Consider the following 27,622-nt stretch of genomic DNA (forward strand, 5'->3'; position numbering starts at 1 on the left):
CAAGCATAATATCAAACGGAGGAAGTGGTGTAAAGCGCACCACCAGTGGACTCTGAAGTGGTGGATATGTTCTGTATAGTGATGAATTACACTTCATCTGTCAGTCTGATGAAGCAATATGATTTGGCAAAATCCAGGGGAACTTTTCCTGCCTGACTGCATTGTACCACCTATAAAGTTTGGTGGAGGAGGGATTATACTATAGTTTTTCAGTGGATGGCCTAAATGCTTTAGTTCCAGTAAAAAGTGTGGCAATGTTAAGTATACTAAAACATTTTGGACAATTGTTTGCTTAACCCCTTAACAACCACCAATACGCTTAAAACTGCGATCGTTTAGGGGCCTTATTTCGAATCACCGTTTTAAAAATGTACATGACAGCTGACACCCTGTGGTATCAGACCCAGCCAGTTTTGGGGCCAATTGACCCCTTTAACACCACTGTCAATCGCGGCAATGGTATCTACAGTAAGTGGTTAAAAAGAGGTTAAAAGACCGGCAGAATCAACCACCCATAATTGCAGGTGCCGATCTATGTCATGTTACCCTGAGGCCATCTGGTGACCTCGGGGTATAATGGCCTGTGATATTCAGCTAAAAAAAAAATCACAAAAAATGTGTTTTGACACTATATAAAAGCGCAGCGTTTGCGGAAAAATAAAATTAAACCAAAAAAGTACACATAATTGGAAGTGTTGCGTCCGGACTGACCCAGTCTATCAAACGGTCACGTTATTTATTACAAGACAAACACCATTTAAAAAAAAAAAAAAGGTGCCTTTTTTAAAACACTAAAACACAAAAAAATAAATGCGAACAAAAAGTAAAAAAAAAATAAAAAAAATTGGTATAAATGAACTCCAGATCGTCCTACAAAAACAAGCCTAATGTGGCTCATTTGGGCAAAAAATGTTACAGCTCTCAGAATGACACTGCAAAAACAAATTCATTTTTGAAAAATATTGTTTTTAGTCTGCAAAAGCAGCAAAGCCTAAAACAATATACGGTAACTCTGGTATTGCTGTAATCGTACTGACCCAAAGAGCAAATCGGTCTTTTACTGCATGGTGAGCAGTACAAAAAAAAAATAAAAACAATAACTGAATAGCTATTTTTTTGTTCATTCTGTGTCTGAAAAATTGCGATAAAAATACAGCTGTCATACAGCTCTATTTGTCATAAAAGTTACAGCTCTCAGAATATGGGGAGAAAATAACTATTTTTTTAATAAAAAATAATAGCAGCAAAGCATCAAAAAATAAAAATCTGGTATTGCTGTAATCACACCAACCCAAAGAGCGCCTGATCACTTATACCACACAGAGAACTGCGCAAAAATAAAAATAAGAACTGTTTTTGTATTGCTGTCTGTTTGCTCATTCTGCCAACCAAAAATCAGAATAAGGCTTGGGTCACATTTATCTTGCACTCTCTGCTGAGCGCTTATATTGGGTTTTCTTTGTAAATCCCACAAAACCGCAATTCAGACAAAATTCCCAACTGAACCACTCACTTATGAGGCAGATGGAGTCATTTTGGACTTTGTCGGGTCTCTGTTCCGGCGGTGTCCCATCATTTTAGGTGTCTTTTTAGCGCACAAATATGGTTGACTACAGTTCTGTGCATGCGTAAAACATTGTATGCCACCAGAGAAGATGTCAAACTGAATCCAAAGTGTCTCCATCTGCCTCATTATGGTAGGTGATTCCGTAAGGGGACTGAATCCTATTTTTCTGGGATTTACACGGAAACCCTGATGTAAGTGCTCACCATAGAACACAAGAATGTAATCCAAGCCTTTACACTGAAAATGATCAAAAAATGTTGTATACCCCAAAATGTACCAATAAAAAAACTAATTTATCCCACACAAAACCTGACCCCACTCAGGTCCATAATCTGTCACTGGAAATATAGGGGGCACCCACGTTCCTGTTAGAACAAAGACTCTGGAAAAATGACACGTTTCCAACACCCCTTCAAATAAAATCCAGTGAAATCTGCGCTCCCAAGTCCAAATGCCCACCTCCTTCTGAGCCCCCCTGTGCCTGAACCACAGTAAGCGGCCACATGTTTGGCACTACTGTAGTGGGGAGAGCCCAATTAACAATTTACAGGGTGCATATCCCCAGAAGCATTAACTGGGCACAATGTGTGAAGGCGCTACAATATATGGGCTCTACACTGTATATGGGCACTAAACTGGCATATCTTCAATTCTCCAGAATAAAGCATGGCGTTGATGTCACAAAATAGTCACTGCAACCAAAATGAATTCATTGAGAGGTGCAAATTGTACAAGGAGTACTCTTGGGGTTTTTCTGCTGTTCCGGCACTCTAGGGGCTCAGAAAATGTCTCCAGCAAACTATTATAGCTAAATCTGTGTTCCAAAAGCCAAGTAGCGCTCCTTCCTTCACAGCCCTGACATGTGGCCTAAAAGTAATTTCTGATGAAATATGAGGCATCACCACATTCGGGAGAAATTGCGCAATAAATTGTGGGGTCCATTTTCACTTATTAAGCCTTGTGTAACTGACAAATTTGTAGTAAATACCCAAATTTAATTTTTTTTTCCACTAAAATGTTATTTCCACATCCCGATGTTATTAAATTCTATGATGCTTTTGTAGGTTCAAAATTCTCACTACGGCCTTAGATTAATTCCTTATGCAGTGAAGTTTCCAATATAAAGTCACCTTGGGGAGCTTCTGCTGATCTGGTACCTCAGGGGCTTGGCTGATGGTGCCCACATTCTGTTCAAATGGAATCTGCTTTCTAAAACCTAAGTAGCGCTGCTTTCTGCCATGTTGAGCAGTACAGTGGTGTACAATAATATATGGGGTACTGCCACGTTCAGTAAAAATTGCATAACAAACTATGTAATCCTTTTTTTCCTATTACCCCTCTTGGAAATTATACATTTGGTGCTAAAACTGTATTTTAGCAGAAGAAATGTAATTTTTTATTTCACATCTAAATGTTATAAAGTTTTGTGAATCACCTGTAGGTTAAAAATGCTCAGCACACCCCTAGATAAATTCCTTGAGGGATCTAATTTCCAAAATGGGGGGGTTTCTGCAGTTTAGGCATGTTGGGGGCACTGCAAATGCGACATGGTATTCCCAATCTATTGCAGTCAAATTTACGCTCTAAAACCATGCCATGTGCCCAAAAGTTTTCACCATCTATAGGGAATCTTCGTGTTTGTAAGAAATTGTGTAGCAAATTTCCGGGTCCTTTTTTTTTTCCCTATTAACCATCGTGAAAATTACAATTATGGGGCTTGAGGTACCTTCACACTAAACAACTTCACAACGATATCGCTAGCGATCCGTGACGTTGCAGCGTCCTGGATAGCCATATCGTTGTGTTTGACACGCAGCAGCGATCAGGATCCTGCTGTGATGTCGTTGGTCACTGCAGAAAGTCCAGAACTTTATTTCGTCGCTGGACTCCCTGCAGACATCGCTGAATTGGCGTGTGTGACGCCGATTCAGCGATGTCTTCACTGGTAACCAGGGTAAACATCGGGTTACTAAGCGCAAGGTCACGCTTAGTAACCCGATGTTTACCCTGGTTACCATCGTAAAAGTAAAAAAAAACAAACACTACATACTTACCTTCAGCTGTCTGTCCCCGGCGCGGTGCTTCTCTGCACTCCTCCTGCATCCTGTGTCAGCGTCGGCCAGCCGGAAAGCACAGCGGTGACGTCACCACTGTGCTTTCCGGCCGCTGTGCTCACAGTCAGTGCAGGAAAGCAGAGCGCTGGGGACAGACAGCTGAAGGTAAGTATGTAGTGTTTGTTTTTTTTACTTTTACGATGGTAACCAGGGTAAACATCGGGTTACTAAGCGCGGCCCTGCGCTTAGTAACCCGATGTTTACCCTGGTTACCGGCATCGTTGGTCGCTGGAGAGCTGTCTGTGTGACAGCTCTCCAGCGACCAAACAGCGACGCTGCAGCGATCGACATCGTTGTCGGTATCGCTGCAGCGTCGCTTAGTGTGAAGGTACCTTAAGACAACATTTTAGCAGAAAAAATGAGGGCTATTAACTGCATAAAGCGTATGAGAACATGATGCGAGGAACCTGATTATGGTTTAATTTGTTGTTTTTTTTGTGAATGGGCCACACAGGGACATTTAGGTTAATGCGTTGAGGCGGTAGGCCAGTCTGAATAAATGCGATTTTAGGGCATGCTTAAAACTGTGGGGATTGGGGATTAATCATGTTAAAGTGGGTAGTGCATTCCTAAGAATTGGCCCAGCACGTGAAAAGTCTTGGAGACGGGAGTGGGAGGTTCTGATTATTGAGGATGTTAACTTCAGGTCATTTACTGCCCCTATTGGACAAACAATCAGTAGATTTGGGTTCCAGTACCATCTCTATGCTGATGACATCCAATTATACACTTCTTCTCCTGACATCACGCCTGCCTTTTTAGAAAACACCAGCAAGTGTCTTACCGCTGTCTATAACATCATGTCCTCCCTCTATCTGAAACTGAACCTGTCAAAAACTGAACTCCTTGTGTTTCCTCCCTCTACTAACCTACCTTTGCCTGACATTGCCATCTGTGTGTGTGGTTTCACCATTACTCCCAAGCAACATGCCCGCTGCCTTGGGGTCATACTTGATTCCGAGCTTTCATTCACCCCCATATCCGATCAATGACTCGCTCTTGTTATCTGCACCTCAAAAACATTTCTAGAATTCGACCTTTTCTTACTTTCGACTCTGCAAAAACTCTTATTGTTTCTCTTATTCATTGTCGTCTGGACTATTGTAACTCTCTACTAATCAGCCTCCCTCTTACCAAACTCTCACCTCACCAATCTGTCCTGAATGCTGCAGCCAGGATCATATTCCTCACCGATCGTTATACCGATGCCTCTACCTTGTGCCAGTCATTACACTGGTTACCCATCCACTCCAGAATCCAGTGCAAACTTATTACCCTTATCCACAAAGTGCTCCATGGCTTAGCACCACCCTGCATCTCCTCCCTGGCCTCAGCCTACCACCCTACCCTTGCTCTCTGTTCTGCTAATGACCTGAAGTTAACATCCTCAATAATCAGAACCTCCCACTCCCGTCTCCAAGACTTTTCACGTGCTGGGCCAATTCTTTGGAATGCACTACCCATCCCCAATCCCCACAGTTTTAAGCATGCCCTAAAATCGCATTTATTCAGACTGGCCTACCGTCTCAACGCATTAACCTAAATGTCTCTGTGTGGCCCATTCACAAAAAACAACAACAAATTAAACCATAATCAGGTTCCTCGCATTATGTTCTCATACACTTTATGCAGTTAATAGCCCTCTGTGTCTGTACTGTTACATATTTAGGCAGTTAACTGGTTCATGCAGCATTACACGAACACCCGAGCCTTACACTATGGCTGGTCCGAATAACTAAAGCAATTGTTACCATCCACCTCTCGTGTCTCCCCTTTTTCCTCATAGATCGTACGCTTGCAAGCAGGGCCCTCATTCCTCTTGATATCTGTTTTGATCTGTGTTTATTGTTATGCTGTAATGTCTATTGTCTGTACAAATCCCCTCTAAAATATAAAGCGCTGCGGAATATGTTGGCGCTATATAAATAAAATTATTATTATGCAAATTCTGTGTGCCAAATTCCTATGTGTAATTGGAAATACTTTTCAGGCACAGTACGAAGCTCAGAAGGGAAGGAGCGCCATATTATCGTGCAGATTTGTTTTTTTGTTTTTTTTTACGGTTTGATGGTACCATGACCTACTAGAAGAGCACCTGAGATGCCAGAGCAGTAACCCTTCTCCCCCACAAGTGACCCCATGAAAGATGTTATAAAATATTTACATTTAGAAAAATGTGAGGGTTGTACTCACTTTGTGATATACTGTAGGCCCTGCAAAGTCCATTTAAATCTGAATGTCCCTAAAGGAAGAGGTTTTGTAATCTTCTTGAAAAACATGAGATTACTACTATACTTCTAACCCTTCTAACATCTTAAAAAAAAAAATAAAAAAAATAAAATGTTTGAAAAATGATGCAGATGTAAAGTAGACGTATGGGAAATGATGTTTTATAAATTATTTTGTGCAGCATGACTAACCGATTGAAGGCTATAAAGATTGAAAATTTGGAATTTGCAAATTTTTCAACATTTTTGCCAAAATTCTGATATTTTCACATATAAATGCAAAACGTATTGACCTAAACTTACCAATAACATGAAGTACAATGTGGCATGAAAAAACATTCTCCGAATCACTTGGATACTTGGAAGCATTCCAGACTTATTACCACATAAAGTGACACTAGGGAGATTTTACAAATTTGGCTTGGTCATGAAGGTTAAAATTAGCTCTGTCACGAAGGGTTTAAAATTTTAAGACAACAGTTTGGGGAAGGACATTTGCTGTTCTAGCCCGATTATGTCCCAGTGCAAAAAGCAAAGTCCCTAAAGGCAAGTTTAGTAGTTAAAACTAGCCTTAACCTCAATCCAGTTGAGATGAAGTAGACCAGATATTACGGTATATGCCAGGCTGTCTTGTCCAACATACATGTCTGAAATTTTTTTTTCTGCATCAATGGGAAAAATTCCCACAGGTACACTCCAAAATCTTAAAGAAAAACGTCCCAGAAAATGTGTACCTTAGGTGCATTCTATATAAATGTCTATGGATTTAATTTGAGATATCCTAAAAGTATAATTGTAATGTGTGGGTATCCAAATGCGTTTGTCAAAACCATGTAAATGAAGAACTGTTGCGCCTGTTTCGGCTGCCTGAAAAGAATGATTTGCTTTTTGTTTCATGTTGTCCTATACTTAAATCATTGGTTTTCTATTTCACAGACTGTACTACGCATCTGGGACTGTTTATTCTATGAAGGATCAAAAATCCTTTTTCGTGTGGCCTTAACACTAATAAAGCAATACCAAGCTTACATTTTGGAAGCCAATAATTTTCCAGATGTGTGTGACAAGTTCAAAGACATAACAAAAGGGAAGTTTGTTACAGAGTGTCATCTCTTTATGCAGGTACGTGAATATCGTTTGATCACAGTATATTTTTTTTTCTAATATTAGTCACAAAGCCGATTGCCACTCGCCTTCAGATTTACTAAAATGTGATGCAATAAGAAAGGGTTTTTGAAAAATTCTAAAGCAAACCATAATAAAATGCTTTTCACACATACATGGTACAATCTATTAATATAGACTGTGCTTTATCTCTTAATTTCCATAGTTGTTTGTGGTTTCCCTTATTTTAAGGTACCGTCACATTAAGCGACGCTGCAGCGATATAGACAACGATGCCGATCGCGGCAGCGTCGCTGTTTAGTCGTTGTGTGGTCGCTGGAGAGCTGTCACACAGACAGCTCTCCAGCGACCAACGATGCCGAAGTCCCCGGGTAACCAGGGTAAACATCGGGTTAGTAAGCGCAGGGCCGCGCTTAGTAACCCGATGTTTACCCTGGTTACCATTGTAAATGTAAAAAAAAAAAAAAACACTACTTACATTCCGGTGTCTGTCGCGTCCCCCGGCGTCAGCTTCCCTGCACTGTGTAAGCGCCGGCCATAAAGCAGAGCGGTGACGTCACCGCTGTGCTCTGCTTTACGGCCGGCGCTGACACAGTGCAGGGAAGCTGACGCCGGGGGACGCGACAGACACCGGAATGTAAGTATGTAGTGTTTTTTGGTTTTTTTTACATTTACAATGGTAACCAGGGTAAATATCGGGTTACTAAGCGCGGCCCTGCGCTTAGTAACCCGATGTTTACCCTGGTTACAAGTGAACACATCGCTGGATCGGCGTCACACACGCCGATTCAGCGATGTTAACGGGTGATCTAGCGACGAAATAAAGTTCCAGACTTTCAGCTCCGACCAACGATGTCACAGCAGGATCCTGATCGCTGCTGCATGTCAAACACAACGATATCGCTATGCAGGACGCTGCAACATCACGGATCGCTATCGTTATCGTTCTAAAGTTGCTCAGTGTGAAGGTACCTTTAGGTGCTAATCCACTCTAAATACCGTATATACTCGAGTATAAGCCGACCCGAGTATAAGTCGACCCCCCTAATTTTGCCACAAAAAACTGGGAAAACTTCGAGTATAAGCCTAGGGTATGAAATGCAGCAGCTACTGGTAAATTTCAAAAATAAAAATAGATGCTCCATACCGTTCATTATTGCCCCATAGATGCTCCATATACAACTGTGCTATATAGAATGCTCTGCACCGTTCATTATGGCCCCATAGATGCTCCGCATAAAGCTGTGCCATATGGAATGCTCTATACCGTTCATTATGGCCCCATAGATGCTCCATAGAAAGCTGTGCCATATATATATTGCTCTGCGCCGTGGAGTATGGCCCCATAGATGCTCCTTATAAAGCTGTGCCCCATATATATTGCTCTGCACAGTTGATTATGGCCCCATAGATGCTCCTTATAAAGCTGTGCCCCATATATATATATGCTCTGCACCTTTGATTATGGCCCCATAGATGCTCCTTATAAAGCTGTGCCCCATATATATATATGCTCTGCACTGTTGATTATGGCCCCATAGATGCTCCTTATCAGGCTGTGCCATATAGAATGCTGCTGGTGCTGCAATAAAAAAAAAATCACATACTCACCTCTCTTCGCTCAGGACGCCGGCGCTTTCAATATTTACCTGCTCCTCGTGCGGCTCCGTCTCCAGCACTGACGCTCAGCAGAGGGCGCGCACTGATTACGTCAACGCACCCTCTGACCTGAGCGTCACTGCTAGAGGACGCTGGAGACGGAGCCGCACCGGAACGAGGAGCAGGTAAATATAGCGCAGCGCTGCGCTCCCCGTATACTTACCTGCTCCTGTTGCGGTCCCTGCAGTCCCTGGCTTCCCCGGCGCTGCATCTTCTTCCTGTATTGAGCGGTCACAGTTACCGATCATTTACAGCAATGAATATGCAGCTCCTCCCCTATGGGAGGTGGAGCTGCATATTCATTGCTGTAATGAGCGGTGCCATGTGACCACTCAATACAGGAAGAATCTGCAGCGCGGGGAAGCCAGGGACTGCAGGGACCGCGCCGCAGCAGGTAACTACACAGCCCCGCTCCCCCTCCCCTGCCGACCTCCCGGTATATGACTCGAGTATAAGCCGAGAGGGGGACTTTCAGCCCAAAAAAATGGGCTGAAAATCTCGGCTTATACTTGAGTATATACGGTAACTGTTATTTGTGAGGTTAGTTAAGTTTGAGCAAACACTATGAACCAGTATGATGGCGAATAGATGTTCATGGTCAAACAAAACATAAAAGCAAAACTCTGGGGACATTAATTCTTTAATTCTGGTCCCTCAAAATATGTTTCAAAGGTGCCCTGTAGACTATAGGGTCTTTCTCCACCACAAACTGTAACAAGACAGACCTGTTTTCTGATATCACTGAGTGAGCTGTTATTTGCTGAAACTGCACCTCACGGTCTTTTTGTTCTGCCCACCACCTGCATAATCTCTGCACATAATACTAGTAGGTCTCTGCTCCACTTTGTCAGCTTGCTCCTGCATTCAGACCAGAAATTAGAGAGCATGGCGCATGAAAGATTCTCTTAAAAATTGTATCATCTATCATGCTGCCGAAACACAGGCAACAAAAATCTAGACACTGGCTGCGTTGCAGCTCTAGATGTTTTTGGCAACAGGTGACTTTGACTACAAAACAGGTGGTGCAGCCAAAGATCGTTGCTACTTCTACATTGCAATAAAACAAATCGTAAGTGAATGGGGTCTTTTTTTTTTTTACCTAGAATACCGCGGCAAGCAATTTGCAAAGAATCAGGCTATGTTGGATTTTTTGTAACTTGTTTGCTAGTTGCTGTACTGTAGGCGTTACAATGTGACACATTCACTTCACTATTGTGCTGCAATACAGAATTGACACATAGTAATCCTTGGGCGCACGTGTTGTGGCTTAAGTCGCTGTGTAACCCTAGCCTTGGGCCGGGGTCAGACTAGCGTATGGCATCGGATGCGATATGCTATTGACCCTCGGCTCCTCCTCCATTGTCGGGGTCATCATATATCAGACATGTGTTGTCTCACTCGCACCCATAGGCTTATATGGGTACACGTGAGCCGAGACTCGGCCGAGTGTCGGTGACAATCGCAGCATGCTGCAATTTCACTCGCACGTTGAAAATGGACGAGAAAAAAAAACACTGGGAGCTGCCCCATAGATGAATACTGGTCCGAGTGCTATGTGATGCTTTATCGCATTGCACTTGTCCGTATTCATCACTAGTGTGACCCGGCCTTACTCTGAAACACTAGTCTTTTTCAGAGAACATATACAAGCTGGCCAGGAACTATGCGTTAATATGAGTAATTTGAGGCTAGTACCTGGTTTCTTCTTCTCGCTCTCTTCTCTGGACTGACAGGTCTCACCCTATGTTTTTCAGTCTAGGTGATCAGGATTTGCTGATACTACCAGACACCCACCTCAGACTAGTATCTTAATCTTATTGTCCTTATACCTGCGTTTCAAAGGAGGTTTTCTCTGAAACCCCAGAGTTTTACAGTACATCATAAAAGTGCAGCACGGTGGCTCAGTGGTTAGCATTGCAGCCTTGCAGCTCTGGGGTCCTGGTTCATATCCCACCAAGGACATAATCTGCAAGGAGTTTGTATGTTCTCCCCTTGTTTGCATGGGTTTCCTTCGGGTACTCCGGTTGTGCGCTCCAATGGGGACAGTGATGATGTCTGTAAAGCAATGTGAAATTAATGGCACTATGTAAGTGAGTAAAATAAATAGATAAAACTTACACAGCTGCCTCTGTTTCTGGCATGAATCTGATCAGCTGACAAATTCCCTTTTAAAGGTAACCTGTCCCCCCCCCCCCCCCAAAATCGACGATGAGCTAAGCCCACCGGCATCAGGGGCTTATCTACAGCATTCTGTAATGCTGTGGATAAGCCCCCGATGTATCCTGAAAGATGAGAAAAAGAGGTTAGATTATACTCACCCAGGGGCGGTCCCGCTGTGGTCCGGTCCGATGGGCATCGCGGTCTGGTCCAGGGACTCCTATCTTCATAGGATGACGTCGTCTTCTTGTCTTCACGCTGTGGCCCTGGCGCAGGCTTAGGCTACTTTCACACTAGCGTTTTCTGCAATCCGTCACAATGCGTCATTTTGCAGAAAAAACGCATCCTGCAAAAGTGCTTGCAGGATGCGTTTTTTCCCCATAGACTTGTATTGACGACGCATTTGCGACGGATTGCCACACGTCGCATCTGTCGTGCGACGGATGCGTCGTGCTTCTGCGGACCGTCGGGAGCAAAAAACGCTACATGTAACGTTTTTTGCTCCTGCCGGACCGCTTTTTCCGACCGCGCATGCGCTGCCGGAACTCTGCCCCCACCTCCCCGCACCTTACAATGGGGCAGCGGATGCGCCGGAGAAATGCATCCGCTGCCTCCATTGTGCAGTGCGCTAAACGCTAGCGTCGGAATCTCTCCCTGACGCATTGCGACGGGGAGATTCCGACGCTAGTGTGAAAGTAGCCTTACTTTGTCTGCCCTGTTGAGGGCAGAGCAAAGTACTGCAGTGCGCTGGCACCGAGCCTCTCTGACCTTTCCCAGCGCCTGCGCACTGCAGTACTTTGCCCTCCACAGGGTAGACAAAGTATGCCTGCTCCGCAGCATGAAGACCAGAAGAGGACGTCATCGTAAGAAGATGGGAGGCCCCGGACCGCGACGCCCATCGGATCGGACTGCCCTTCCCCCAGGTGAGTGTAATCTAACCTCTTTTTCTCATCTTTCAGGATACATCGGGGGCTTATCTACAACATTACAGGATGCTTTAGATAAGCCCCTGATGCTGGTGGGCTTAGCTCATCTTCGATTTTGGGGGTGACGGGTTCCCTTTAACTGTATTTCCTGAACTCAGAACAGATGTTGGATGCCGCTCACAGATCTAGCATTTTTTTAATCTAACACATAATGCATTAACTATACCATGATACTGAAAAAAAATCTTGATGCAGATAATTATAACTGGACACCTAAAACAGCAAAAAACACTGGACATGTCAAGATATTTTTCTTCATTCTGCATTGTTGTATTTGTCATGTTAGGAAATTTCTCCATTTGTATATTAAACCCCTTCACGCCGCAGACCTTTTTTGTTTTTGTTTGTTTTTCGCTCCCTTTCTTCCCAGAGCCATAACTTTTTTATTTTTTTATCAATATGGCCATGTGAGGGCTTGTTTTTTGCGGGACGAGTTGCACTTTTGAACAACACCATTGTTTTTACCATATCGTGTACTCAAAAATGGGGAAAAGAATTCCAAATGTAGTGACAACTACTTTTTTTTTTTCTATGTTCACTAAATGCTAAAACTGACCAGCCATTATAATTCTCCGGGTCCTTACGAGTTCATAGACGCCAAACATGTATAGGTTGTTGTTTATTTAAATGGTTAGAAAAAAAAATAGTGTCATTTTCTAAGACCTGCTAACAGCCGTGGGTAGATCGCGATTCCACCCGCGGTTGTTAGGGGCACATGTCAGCTGTTCAAAACAACCGACATGTGCTGGGAAAGATGTAGGCTTAGTGCCGGAGCCCACATCAAAGGGAGGTACATGACTTGAGCAGTACATGTCGTGAAGGGGTTAAAACACTTATTATAAGGATGTAGACACAACATTGAAAATGCAGTAATGACCTCTGTCTATTTTCCATTGGTATTGCTGGTTTATTGCCAATATTAGATCGTAGAATTGAATAGCTGTATGTGAATGAAGGGTGTGGTTGACCTTGATGAACAGGAAATCGGGGAGTTTTGAAGTCGATCTTGTCTTCTCTTGAATTTTAACATTTCTGTCTACCCTCCATCTCATAAAAAGGACTTTTTCATATATTGAACATATTAAACTAGTCACATCATGGAATAGTGACTGCAGAGTAAAACAGTTTGGTTTTTTTTTTGTTTTTTTTTTTTCTAATTTCTCCTCTCTGTTGCTGAGATATTGACTTTTAATGCTTAGGTTATAATAGATGTTAAGTCTAAGAGAAATTACCAGAAATTCTTCACTGATGAGTGTATTTCTTCCCCTGCATGAGGTTGACCAATCATAAGAATGCAGCAACATATAGGGGGGACGAATATGCCCAAAATAGATTAGATCAGGTTTCTAAGTGTGAGACTGGTTTCATTGCAGAATTGTGTCTAATTTAACCCGTTAATGACTGCCAATCAGGGGCGTAAATACCAAGGTCGCAGGGGTCACAGCTGCGACGGGCCCCGGAGTGCTTAGGGACCCACCCAGCTCTGGGCGTTCATGTCCTCATGTTCTACAATTCCAAGCGCACTCCCGGCGTTTGAAATCTGTGTGCTGTTTTTTCCTGGTATAACAGAGATCCGCATCACTTCCGGTCCTGTGAATTGTGGGAGAGGGGAGTATTGATGTACTCGCCAGCTTCAAAATGTGCAGTGCACATGCTCCGGAGTCGACCAGTACACCCAATACACCCCCACACTGCACAGGACTGGTAATGACGCGCTGCAGCGTCATACCAGGAAGAAACAGCATACAGATGAATGCCCAGAGTGTCTGCTCTTCCTAAGACATCACCCTAATAGGCATAGGGACATGTAAGTTATAAAATCATTTTTCTCAGCGATTACAGGACAGTATTAGGTCAGGCAGGGATGATTAGGAATGTACTAGGAAGCTGCAGGGACAGGTAGTCATAGGTTTGGGGGCATGAAGTAGGTGAGAGGTTCCCTTTTAAATGCTCTCATGTAAAGTAAAATTAATTCACATGCTGACATCCCACATTGGTGACATTCCAGCAATGTCATTGTTGTGTTTGCTGATGCTCATGTTTATGTCAAGTGAGCGCTGGCAAGATCTTTTTTGGGTTTACATTTGGCACGTTGGCATTTAAAACTGGATTGCCTAGTACTGTAAGTAAACTGTTGTATTTCTTTAAGAATTTATTGGTGTCACATAAAAACCCTCGATATTTGGAGTGCAGCAGCATTTACTGAGCTGTGCACTGACGTGTGTATATAAAATATATATATATATATATATATATATATATATATATATATATATATATATATATATATATATATATATATATATATATATATATATATATAGTGAAAAAATTGGAACAGCATCCAGAGAATACCTTCAGTCGCGGTGCAAAGCTCTTCCAGCCAGCAATCCAAATGGCCTCAAACAATATAAGAAAAAAAGAAAAGCAGCACCAAAATAATAAAGAATGTGGACTTTATTGCCTGAGCGGCGTGGCAACGTTTCGGATATCAAAAATGGCTTGAGAAAGGATTTGATATCCGAAACGTTGCCACGCCGCTCAGGCAATAAAGTCCACATTCTTTATTATTTTGGTGCTGCTTTTCTTTATATATATATATATATATATATATATATATATATATATATATATATATATATATATATATATATATATATATATATATATATACATATATACATTTATTTACAGTTGTGGCCAAAAGTATTGACACCCCTGCAATTCTGTCAAATAATACTCCGTTTCTTCCTGAAAATGATTGCAATCACAAATTCTTTGGTATTATCTTCATTTAATTTGTCTTAAATGAAAAAACACAAAAGAGAATGAAGCAAAAAGCAAAACATTGATCATTTCACACAAAACTCCAAAAATGGGCCAGACAAAAGTATTGGCACCCTTTGCCTAATACTTGGTTGCACAACCTTTAGCCAAAATAACTGCGACCAACCGCTTCCGGTAACCATCAGTGAGTTTCTGACAATGCTCTGCTGGAATGTTAGACCATTCTTCTGTGGCAAACTGCTCCAGGTCCCTGATATTTGAAGGGTGCCTTCTCCAAACTGCCATTTTTTGATCTCTCCACAGGTGTTCTATGGGATTCAGGTTTGGACTCATTGCTGGCCACCTTAGAAGTCTCCAGTGCTTTCTCTCAAACCATTTTCTAGTGCTTTTTGAAGTGTGTTTTGGGTCATCGTCCTGCTGGAAGACCCATGACCTCTGAGGGAGACCCAGCTTTCTCACACTGGGCCCTACATTATGCTGCAAAATTTGTTGGTAGTCTTCAGACTTCATAATGCCATGCACACGGTCAAGCAGTCCAGTGCCAGAGGCAGCAAAGCAACCCCAAAACATCAGGGAACCTCCGCCATGTTTGACTGTAGGGACCGTGTTCTTTTCTTTGAATGCCTCTTTTTTTTTCTCCTGTAAACTCTATGTTGATGCCTTTGCCCAAAAAGCTCTACTTTTGTCTCATCTGACCAGAGAACATTTTTCCAAAACATTTTAGGCTTTTTCAGGTAAGTTTTGGCAAACTCCAGCCTGGCTTTTTTATGTCTCGGGGTAAGAAGTGGGGTCTTCCTGGGTCTCCTACCATATAGTCCCTTTTCATTCAGACGCCGACGGATAGTACTGGTTGACAGTGTTGTACCCTCGGACTGCGGGGCAGCTTGAACTTGTTTGTATGTTAGTCGAGGTTCTTTATCCAGCATCCGCACAATCTTGCGTTGAAATCTCTTGTCAATTTTGCTTTTCCGTCCACATCTAGGGAGGTTAGCCACAGTGTGATGGGCTTTAAACTTCTTGATGACACTGTGCACGGTAGACACAGGAACATTCAGGTCTTTGGAGATGGACTTGTAGCCTTGAGATTGCTCATGCTTCCTCATAATTTGGTTTCTCAAGTCCTCAGACAGTTCTTTGGTCTTCTTTCTTTTCTCCATGCTCAATGTGGTACACACAAGGACACATGACAGAGGTTGAGTCAACTTTAATCCATGTCAACTGGCTGCAAGTGTGATTTAGTTATTGCCAACACCTGTTATTTGCCACAGGTAAGTTACAGGTGCTGTTAATTACACAAATTAGAGAAGCATCACGTGATTTTTCGAACAGTGCCAATACTTTTGTCCACCCCTTTTTATGTTTGGTGTGGAATTATATCCAATTTGGCTTTAGGACAATTCTTTTTGTGTTTTTTCATTTAAGACAAATTAAATGAAGATAATAATAACAAAGAATTTGTGTTTGCAATCATTTTCAGGAAGAAACTGAGTATTATCTGACAGAATTGCAGGGGTGTCAATACTTTTGGCCACAACTGTATATATATCCCCTGTTTTTGAGCGCCTCATACTGAGAGTGACGTCACAAGTAGGAGGAGCCTATCGGCCATTTTTTTTCTTTCACTCCTCGTGGTTTCCAGGAAGCGCTACCGGCCGGAGTGCCCCTGGTTCCCACACTGCGCTTCACCACCCGGCACTGACAGTGCCGCACCCCCGGTCATCTGCAGCCTTCAGTCGATAAGCAACTCCCCAGCAGTGCACCGAATCCCGCAGCTCCCAACGTATATAGGTAAGCCGACAGCTATCAGTCTCCCTTGGGTGTTAGCTTTACAAAATCAGTGTGCGGGCAGTCTTGTAGTATTGTAGTTTCACTATCTCTTATCACTGTTCCACCAGTTGGAGTAGTATTGTTGCTCTTTTGGACATTTATCCTTGGGGTCATTCTATTTGTCCCTTTTTCTTTCTTTCTCTCCTCAAGCGTGGTTTCTACTTGGTTTTATTAAGTTTCATATATACGGGTGGGCACTTCCCTGTTTGATTCCAGCAGCTGAGGAGGATTGTTCTTTAGGGTGAGCGCCAGTGTATGTATATATATGTATGTACAGTACAGACCAAAAGTTTAGACATACCTTCTCATTTAAAGATTTTTTAGGGTTTTCATGAATATGAAAATTGGAAATTCACACTGAAGGCATCAAAACTATGAATAAACACATGTGGAGTTATATACTTAACAAAAAGGTGTGAAACAACTGAAAATGTCTTATATTCTAGGTTCTTCAAAGTAGCCACCTTTTGCTTTGATGACTGCTTTGCACACTCTTGGCATTCTTTTGATGAGCTTCAAGAGGTTGTCATTGGAAATGGTCTTCCAACAATCTTGAAGGAGTTACCAGAGATGCTTAGCACTTGTTGGCCCTTTTGCCTTCACTCTGCGGTCCAGCTCACCCCAAACCATCTCAATTGGGTTCAGGTCTGGTGAGTGTGGAGGCCAGGTCATCTGGCGTAGCACCCCATCCCTCTCCTCCTTGGTCAAATAGCCCTTACACAGCCTGGAGGTGTGTTTGGGGTCGTTGTCCTGTTGAAAAATAAATGATGGTCCAACTAAACGCAAACCGGATGGAATAGCATGCCGCTGCAAGATGCTGTGGTAGCCATGCTGGTTCAGTATGCCTTCAATTTTGAGTAAATCCCCAACAGTGTCACTAGCAAAGCACCATCACACCTCCTCCTCCATGCTTCATGGTGGGAAGAACCAGGCATGTAGAGTCCATCCGTTCACCTTTTCTGCGTCACACAAAGATACGGTGGTTGGAATCAAAGATCTCAAATTTCAACTCATCAGACCAAAGCACAGATTTCCACTGGTCTAATGTCCATTCCTTGTGTTCTTTAGCCCAAACAAGTCTCTTCTGCTTGTTGCCTGTGCTTAGAAGTGGTTTCCTAGCAGCTATTTTACCATGAAGTCTTCTCTTAACAGTTGTTGTAGAGATGTGTCTGCTGCTAGAACTCTGTGTGACATTGACCTGGTCTCTAATCTGAGCTGCTGTTAACCTGCAATTTCTGAGGCTGGTGACTCTGATAAACTTATCCTCAGAAGCAGAGGTGACTCTTGGTCTTCCTTTCCTGGGGCGGTCCTCATGTGAACCAGTTTATTTGTAGCGCTTGATGGTTTTTGCAACTGCAGTTGGGGACACTTTCAAAGTTTTCCCAATTTTTCGGACTGACTGACCTTCATTTACTCGGACTCCCATGACAGCACGACAGAGAGAGGGGATCCGCCCATTAGGAACAGGAAACCTACAGATACAAAAGGGCGGTACCTCTCCCTTGCCTCAGTTGGTTTCCTGTTCCTGAGGGGACGGGTGCCTACAGACGAAGGAGCCCAGGCCGGCCGGCCGATTACGGTAGCGGGGGGGTCTCCTACCTCGGCCGGTGCGGAGATCCCTGGAGACACCACGGTGGTCCTTGCTGGATTACACGTCAGTGGTGTTCGCAGCAGGGAGCGGAGTCCGGAGGATTTCCTGCATCCATCAGTGTCGGGGCAGGTAAGTATTCCCATTGGTGGTGCAGCGGTGCGGCATGGCTGCGGGTGCCGTGCTCCGATGTGTGGGCGAGCTCCGGAGCGCTGCCGATCCGTCCCCGGCGTCCTGCACCGCTCTCAGCGTGTGCTGGAGCGTTTCCGGGTGCGGTGACGTGGGGGGGCGGAGTCTGGTAGCCGCTTCCGGGTCGCCGGGCGTCTGCGCATGCGCGGGCGTTCCAAGATGGCGGCGCCCATCGCATCTGAGCGCCGGTTCATCATTCAGCCCTCTGCCCACCTGGCTGTGTCCAGGAACCAATAGGGATAGCGCTGGCCTATCTGCTGACCGGATCCAAGGGGGATATAAGCAGGTCACAATTTCAGAACCATGCTTTTGGTCATAATCCGTCATGGAGAGTGGTGGTGAGCAGCAGCAGCAGCAGCAGCTGTCAGACGAGATGCGTCAGAAGCCCAAAAAGGATAGAGGCGACCAACCTAGTCGGAAAAGCTCATCCGAACAGGGATCCAGAGCTTCGTCTAGGAAAGAACCCCCTCGGATTCCGGTATTTGACTTGGGCGCACGGGTAAGTGATCTACGTGAAAGTTCACTCTGTGACGCGGGGCCCTTATACTTTATCTTTCCAGGGGAAGAAAAGTACGGAAAAATCCAAGCATAAGGAGTGTGCCCTCTGTGGAGTCCCCTTACCCGACTCCTGTACTAAAAAGTTATGTGCCCCCTGTATACAACAGACGGTGAGGTCTACAGGAGTGGTTGGGTGGAAGTGACCTTAGGTCAGATAGTAGTTATCACCTATATTGTCCTCCCCCAGGTAGCAGAAGAGTCCGTGAGTACGGCAAATTTAAAAGAAATGATCCGGCTGGAAGTAAGGGAGTCATTACGATCCCTATCCCAAGCGGAAGACCCGAAGCATAGGACCCCTGTGGACTCTAATTCATCAGAAGAGGAAAGAGAAGAAAATATTTATCTCTCTAGTCCTTTCTCCTCTTCATCAGATGAAGAGTCTGGACGATTTTGTCTACCCTTAGATAAGATTGACAAGGTAGTCAAATCAGTTAGGGGCACGATGGGTATAGAGGAACCCAAATCACAGCCCTCCAAACAAGAGTTAATGTTTAGTGGGTTAGATCGTAAGAGACATAGGTCTTTTCCGGTAAATGAGAAGATCAAAGAATTGATAATCCGTGAATGGAAAAAACCTGAAAAAAAGGGGGCCTTACCGCCAGCTTTAAAACGAAGGTATCCCTTTGATGATCCGGTGGTGGAGACATGGGATAAAGCTCCGAGGTTGGACGCGGCCGTAGCAAAGGCGTCAAAGAAAGCCTCATTACCCTTTGAGGATATGGGGTCCCTCAAAGATCCCCTAGACAGAAAGGCGGATATCTTTCTTAAAGGTACCTGGGAGATGGCGGCTGGATCCCTCAGACCAGCAGTGGCCACAACATGCACAGCCAGATCATTAATGGTCTGGCTAGATCAATTAGAGTCTCAGCTGAAGGATGGCGCATCCAGAGATTCTATTTTGAAAGCGCTTCCGACAATTCAGAATGCTGCAGCCTTCCTATCGGATGCTTCTGTGGACTCTGTCAGAATGGCGGCCAGAGCAGCAGGTCTATCTAACGCGGCTCGCAGGGGCCTATGGTTAAAGTGCTGGTCAGGGGACATCCAGTCCAGAACTAAGCTCTGCGCCATTCCGTGCGAGGGACGAGTTACTGGAAAAGGCAAGCGATGATAAAAAGAAGTTCCCAAGTCTGTACTCGGCATCCTACCGCCGACCCTTCAGTCGAAGAAGATTTGGTCGTGGGAAGAAACGCGGGTCCTCTCCCACTAGAGAGAGTTTCAGATGGGAAGACAGACGCGGTAGAGGTACGGGATATATGTTTCGCCGTTCCTCAAAGGATCAGAAAAAACCAGACCAATGACTAGCAATCCCTGTGGGGGGCAGACTGTCAGCATTCTCCTCAGCATGGCTTGACATAACGAACAGTAGATGGGTCAGAGGCATTGTTACTGAAGGTCTTAAGCTGGACTTCAATCATTGGCCTCGGGATAAATTCAAATTAACCCCTTATCGTTCCTCCCCCCTGGAGCAAGCAGCCCTAGAGGCTGAAGTCATGAACTTATGCGCCAAGAATGTATTGGTGGAAATTCCAGATTCAGAAAAAGGAAGGGGATTTTATTCTCCGCTTTTTCTGATCAAAAAGCCAGATGGATCGTTTAGAACGATCATTAATCTAAAGCGTCTTAATGAATTCCTGGTTAATGAATCCTTCAAAATGGAAACGGTTAATTCAGCAATAAAGATATTGTTTAAACACTGTTTTATGGTAGTTGTAGATCTTAAAGATGCATACTATCATGTTCCAATACATGAAGATTTCCAAAAATTCCTGAGAGTAGCGGTGTCAATGGAGGGTAGCATTCACCATTTCCAGTTCAGAGCGCTCCCCTTTGGCTTATCAGCAGCTCCTAGAGTGTTCACAAAGCTAGTGGCTGAGGTTATGGCGCACTAGCAAGAGTCCGACATCCTGATCATTCCCTACTTGGATGACTTCCTTATAGTAGGGAGCTCAGCAGACCATTGCCTGTCCCAGCTAGAATCAGCCACATCCAGACTGGAGCGTCTGGGGTGGATCATAAATTATGAGAAATCCCGTTTACAGCCTCAAAAAATACAAAGATTCTTAGGACTATCATTAAACTCAGAAACACAACAATGTTGTCTTCCACTCGACAAATCTTTACATATTCAGCAACAGGTGTCTAAGGCAATTGACAAACCATCCATGACCCTTAGACAGGCTATGTCTCTATTGGGTTCCTTAACTTCCTGCATTCCCGCTGTCCGTTGGGCCCAATTCCACACCAGACCATTACAAGCTGAGGTGCTGGTTAATGACAAAATCTTACAGGGGTCCCTGCAGAGTCAGGTTACTTTTAGGTCCAAAAGCACTCACATCTCTTAAGTGGTGGCTAGTCAGTGAAAACTTATCGGCGGGGGTTCCCTGGATGTCTCAGGTAACACGTGTGGTAACTACTGATGCTAGCCCTGCGGGTTGGGGAGCACACATGGATGACATGATGGTTCAGGGTCTATGGCCCCCTTCCCTAATATCAGCCTCCTCCAACCAGAAAGAATTAATGGCAGTAGAGCTTTCAGTGAAAAAATTCCTCTCATATCTGCAGGGTCATCATGTCAAGATCCTATCGGACAACCGGGTGACGGTCGCGTACATAAATCATCAGGGTGGAACTCATTCCGAGTCACTGATGAGAGTGGCGGATCGTCTGTTCCAGACAGCAGAGAATCACTTTTTATCCCTATCCGCACTGCACATAAGAGGAAAGGAAAACGTCAAAGCGGACTTTCTAAGCCGCAACACCTTGAGACAAGGGGAGTGGTCCCTAAACAATTGCGTGTTCGATCAGATTGTCCACAAATGGGGACATCCAGATGTAGATCTATTTGCTACCAGGGACAACCGGAAGACAACAAAATTCTGTTCCCTAAATCCCAGGGAAAATCCTCTAGCCGTAGACTCTTTCCTGATCAATTGGGATTTTCAGCTGGCATACTCATTTCCTCCACTAGGCCTATTACCCTTGGTAGTCAGGAAGATAAGGGAAGATCGAGCCAGGGTTATATTGATTGCCCCATTCTGGCCCAGAAGGGCCTGGTTCACTTGGCTCAGGATCATGTCAGTGGAGGATCCCTGGGTACTTCCGGAGATTCCGGATTTGCTCTACCAGGGGCCGATCAGTCATCCGCAAGTAAAGAACCTTCATTTAACGGCATGGACTTTGAAAGGGCGTTACTGAAAAACAAAGGGTTCTCCCCGAGTTTGATTGAAACCCTTATGAAAAGTAGGAAGCAGATAACCACAACAATCTACGCTAGAACCTGGCGAAAGTTTCTGGCCTCTTCTGATTTCAATTTAGAAGAAGGAATACCTGTAAAACAAATTTTAGAATTCCTGCAAAAAGGCTTAGAACTAGGTCTATCCACTAGTACTCTAAAGGTACAGGTCTCGGCCCTAGGGGCTCTATTCTCCTGTAACATTGCCAATAATTACTGGATCTCAAGGTTCATTAAGGCATCCAGTAGATCTAGACCCATTCCGAAAGATAGATCTATGCCTTGGGATCTCAACTTAGTCCTATCAGCATTGACTAAAGAGCCATTTGAACCTTTGCAAACAGCTTCAATTAAGGCGCTATCCCTTAAGACAGCATTTCTGGTAGCAATTACATCTGCCCGTAGAGTAGGAGACATACAAGCTCTCTCCAGGGTATCCCCTTATACAGAGTTTCTACCAGACAGAGTAATCCTCAGACCGGACCCAGCCTATTTACCAAAAGTATCATCACGGTTTCACAGGTCACAAGAGATAATCTTACCATCCTTCCTCCCTAATCCTGCTAACCCTAAGGAAGAACTACTCCATACATTAGACATTAGGAGATGCCTGCTAGAATACATCTCTGTTACCGACACATGGAAGAAAGATGATGCATTATTTTTATCTTTCCAAAATCCTAGAAAGGGACTTAGGGTATCAAAATACACATTAGCAAAGTGGATTAGGGAGGCTATCTCTTTGGCTTATACTGCAGGTGGGGGTCCGGCTCCGCAGAATCTGAGGGCGCATTCCACCAGGGCCATGGCTACATCCTGGGCGGAAAAATCTGGAGTATCAATCAACCAGATATGTAAGGCGGCCACATGGTCATCCCCGTCCACCTTCTTTAAGCACTATAGGTTGGATTTGGGGGCTTCCTCTGATCTCACTTTCGGGTTAAGGGTGCTACAGGCCATAGTCCCTCCCTAAGGTACCTTACATCTCTGTAATTCTCTCTGTCGTGCTGTCATGGGAGTCCGAGTAAAGCATTAAGCTACTTACTGGTAGCGGCGTTTCTCAGAGGCCCATGACAGCACCCTTAGTTCCCTCCCTATTCACTGGGGGTTGCACTTCCTATAGATGTATATATCTCACTCAGGATACCAGTTCCAAATATATAGCTGGAAATTTGTATATAATCTGTATATAATTGTATGTAGTGTATATTTTTTGTGCCACTAACCGCGGTAGTCCTCTCAAGACTCTGAAATACAACTGAGGCAAGGGAGAGGTACCGCCCTTTTGTATCTGTAGGTTTCCTGTTCCTAATGGGCGGATCCCCTCTCTCTGTCGTGCTGTCATGGGCCTCCGAGAAACGCCGCTACCAGTAAGTAGCTTAATGCTTTCTTAAAGTAATGATGGCCACACGTTTTTCTTTACTTAGCTGCTTTTTTCTTGCCATAATACAAATTCTAACAGTCTATTCAGTAGGACTATCAGCTGTGTATCCACCAGACTTCTGCTCAACACAACTCATGGTCCCAACCTTATTTATAAGGCGAGAAATCCCACTTCTTAAACCTGACAGGGCACACCTGTGAAGTGAAAACAATTCCCGGTGACTACTTCTTGAAGCTCATCAAGAGAATGCCAAGAGTATGCAAAGCAGTCATCAAAGCAAGAAAAATCTTTAAATGAGAAGGTGTGTCCAAACTTTTGGTCTGTACTGTGTGTGTGTGTGTGTATATATATATATATACACACACACACACACACACACACACACACACACACACACACACACACACACATATATATAATAATCTACTATTTAATTGTCTAGGCGTGGGACCTGGTATAAGAGAGATGCCGTAAAGAGGCTACCAGGTACACAAAAAATTGGCCATTTTTATGCGCTAAAAGCTCTCATTTTTCATATTTCTAGTGCAGTAATGCAGTTCAAATTTCGTGTTTTCAAGTTTGCATGTTTTAGCGCTGCAGTGTGCTGCCTTATTTACTTAACTATATACGAGGTGGCGACTCTAGGTTCAGCACCTGTTCACACTGAGTCTATGTTTGGATGTGCAGGTCAGGTTTTTGAAATGTATTCTCTAGCCTTCTGATCGTGCACTCCGCCTCCTAGCTTCAGGTGTTTTAATTACAGCAGGTCCAATACCCCTCCACAGAGAGAGAGAATTTTAGTCTAAGAAGAGGTTTCACATGCACCCATTCAGATGGAGACGTTTATTCTCAGCGAGGTAGGCAAGCGTAGGACCTGGTATAAGAGCGATGCCGTAAAGAGGCTACCAGATACACATAAAAGTGGCAATTTTTATGCGCTAAAAGCTCTCATTTTTCATATTTCTAGTGCAGTAATGCAGTTCAAATTTCGTGTTTTCAAGTTTGCATGTTTTAGCGCTGCAGTGTGCTGCCTTATTTACTTAATTAATTACCTCTTGAAGCTCATCAAGAGAATGCCAAGAGTATGCAAAGCAGTCATCAAAGCAAGAAAAATCTTTAAATGAGAAGGTGTGTCCAAACTTTTGGTCTGTACTGTGTGTGTGTGTATGTATATATGTATATATGTGTGTATATATATATATTCTACTATTTAATTGTCTAAGGGTCACTTCCGTCTGTCTTTTAACGGAAATCCAAAGTGGCAAAACAGCCACGACCATTCAGCGACGGGCACAGTCTGGCGGCAAAATTTCCGCTCCTTCCTCCCCGCAGTCAGTGCCCGCTCCATACTCCCCTCCAGTCAGCGCTCACACAGGGTTAATGGCAGCATTAACGCACCGCGTTATGCCGCAGGTAACGCACTCCGTAAACGCTGCTATTAACCCTGTGTGACCAACTCTTTACTATTGATGCTGCCTACGCAGCATCAATAGTAAAAAGTTCTGATGTTAAAAATAATTAAAAAAATTAAAAATAGTTATATACTCACCGTCCGTCGGCCCCTCGGATCCAGAACAGGCCTTTCCCGCTGTTCACGACGCCCGGGTGACCGCCCCATGCGTTGCGATCTCACGAGATGATGACGTAGCGGTCTCGCAAGACCGCTACGTCATCATCTCGCGAGACCGCAATGCACTCTTGAGACCGGAGCGCGCGAGGAGCATCGGTAAACGCTTCGCCTGGATCCGGGGGCTCCGGAAGGTGAGTATATAGCTTTTTTATTTTAATTCTTTTTTTTTAACAGGGATATGATGCTCACATTGCTATATGCTGCGTGGGCTGTGCAATGTACTGCGTGGGCTGTGCAATGTACTGCGTGGGCTGTGCAATGTACTGCGTGGGCTGTGCAATGTACTGCGTGGGCTGTGCAATGTACTGCGTGGGCTGTGCAATGTACTGCGTGGGCTGTGCAATGTACTGCGTGAGCTGTGCAATGTACTGCGTGGGCTGTGCAATGTACTGCGTGGGCTGTGCAATGTACTGTGTGGCCTGTGTTGTACCCTACGTGGCCTGTGTTGTACCCTACGTGGCCTGTGTTGTACCCTACGTGGCCTGTGTTGTACCCTACGTGGCCTGTGTTGTACCCTACGTGGCCTGTGTTGTACCCTACGTGGCCTGTGTTGTACCCTACGTGGCCTGTGTTGTACCCTACGTGGCCTGTGTTGTACCCTACGTGGCCTGTGTTGTACCCTACGTGGCTTGTGTTGTACCCTACGTGGCTTGTGTTGTACCCTACGTGGCCTGTGTTGTACCCTACGTGGCCTGTGTTGTACCCTACGTGGCCTGTGTTGTACCCTACGTGGCTGTGCTATATACTACGTGGCTGTGCTATATACTACGTGGCCGGCCGTGAACAATCAGCAACAGGCGCAGTCCGGCCGCATATTGGCGCGGGATTTGAACCACGCTTCGCTAATTGGTCGCGGCCGTCCGAATCCTGTGTATTCAATGTATTATTCTAAAATCTTCATAAATAAACTACATACATATTCTAGAATACCCACTGCTGCCAATACGTCTTTTTACTGACCTGAGCTATACATTTCATCCCAATACCGGTGACAATCCAGCAGCTGTCGGCTGTACACTATAGCTGACCACTTGCTGCATCACCCACTATCAGCATTTGTACCTTCCATAGCTATTTAACCCCCTAGATGCTGCTGTCAATAGTGACATCATATAAATGGTTAATTAACAGTGTGGGGCTTCCTCTGTATCCCCATTGCACCCTCAAATCATGATTGTGTGGTCCTGATGTTTGCCATGGCAAATCATGGCCAAATAGTGGCCTTAAAGTCTGCCGCCTATAGTGACCTATTCAGAAGTTACTGACATTTAGGTGGTACAAATACACTTTTTCATTCCTATTATGCCACTTTGCAATAATTACTGAAAATCACCTGAAAGGTAAAAAAAATCTACCTGACCACAGTTTTCAATATGTTGAGGGGTGGTGTTTTTTTTTTTTTAAATGGTATTACTTTTGGGGGGTTTCCAGTTTTAAAACCCCTAAAGTCACTTCAAAACTAGATAGGTCCCTAAAAAAAGAAAAAAAAATTGGTAAATTTCCTTGAAAAATGTATAAATGAATGCTACCTCCTTAAATTCTAAAAAAAATGAAAGAGCATTTTACCATTGGTGCTGATGTAAAGCGGACATGAGGGAAATGTTATTTATTAATGTTTTTCTGTGGTATGACCATCTGGATTAAAGGGATAATAATTCAAAGTTTGAAAATTGCTTCTTTTTTTATTTATGTAAAATTTATATGTTTTGTGTTTATTTCTTTTTTAAATGTCAACCTAAATTTACCATTATACATAAAGCGACCCTGGTCACAGATTTCAGAAATTTAGTCTGGTCACTATTATTACAGTTATGTGAAAGTTTGGGCACCCCTATTAATCTTAACCTTAATGTTTTATGAAAATTGTTTTTTTGCAACAGCTATTTCAGTTTCATATCTAATATATAATTGCCTAGAATACTACTTCCTGCAATTTGTGCCAACTTCCGTGGCTTTGTCCGGAGCTAATGTCCGGAGCTAATGTCCGGAGATAAGTGACGTTAACAGTGTCCAGTGTCTGATTGGTTGCCGCCTGCTGCGAGCGACCAATCAGAAACGTGCCGTACTGTGACACACTCCGCCCACCATTTTGGTGTGATTTTTGAATTTTTACCTCACAGCAAGTTTCTACTGCGTGGAGGCGGGCCCAGTGACGTTGCTCTTCAAGCTCCTGCCGAATTTCGTCAAAAAAATGATAATACCATTTACCAAAACTATATATATTTAGTTGTGAAGTGGTTCAGTGACATTTTCACACCAATTTTGATCTTTTGTTTGGTGTTTTCTCCATATACTGCCTATTATTCACTGACTGTTATACTGAGAGACTGCCGTTTATTAACCTCTTCTTTGCCACATTGGGTATATTGCTCTATTATTTGCCACATAAGGACATTGTCCATTATTGCCCAGCAATTTCTCTGCAATATAAACTGCCTATTTATTAATATCTGCATTCCTGCAAAGAACTATTGCCTATTAACCCCTTAAGCCCCGAGGGTGGTTTGCACGTTAATGACCGGGCCAATTTTTACAATTCTGACCACTGTCCCTTTATGAGGTTATAACTCTGGAACGCTTCAACGGATCTT

At 43.9% G+C, this 27,622-nt stretch overlaps 1 protein-coding gene across 2 annotated transcripts in view; it reads left to right on the forward strand.

The window, feature by feature from the left end:
- GRTP1 (growth hormone regulated TBC protein 1) overlaps positions 1-27,622 on the forward strand; it is a 164,027-nt gene that overhangs the window by 123,642 nt on the left and 12,763 nt on the right. For both annotated transcript variants that reach the window (XM_069757885.1, XM_069757886.1), the window contains exon 8: positions 6,846-7,031. In XM_069757885.1, the coding sequence (XP_069613986.1) occupies positions 6,846-7,031 (186 nt within the window). The remainder of the gene's footprint in view (positions 1-6,845; positions 7,032-27,622) is intronic.

Source organism: Ranitomeya imitator, chromosome 3, assembly GCF_032444005.1.
Source record: "Ranitomeya imitator isolate aRanImi1 chromosome 3, aRanImi1.pri, whole genome shotgun sequence".
Lineage (NCBI taxonomy): Eukaryota > Metazoa > Chordata > Amphibia > Anura > Dendrobatidae > Ranitomeya > Ranitomeya imitator.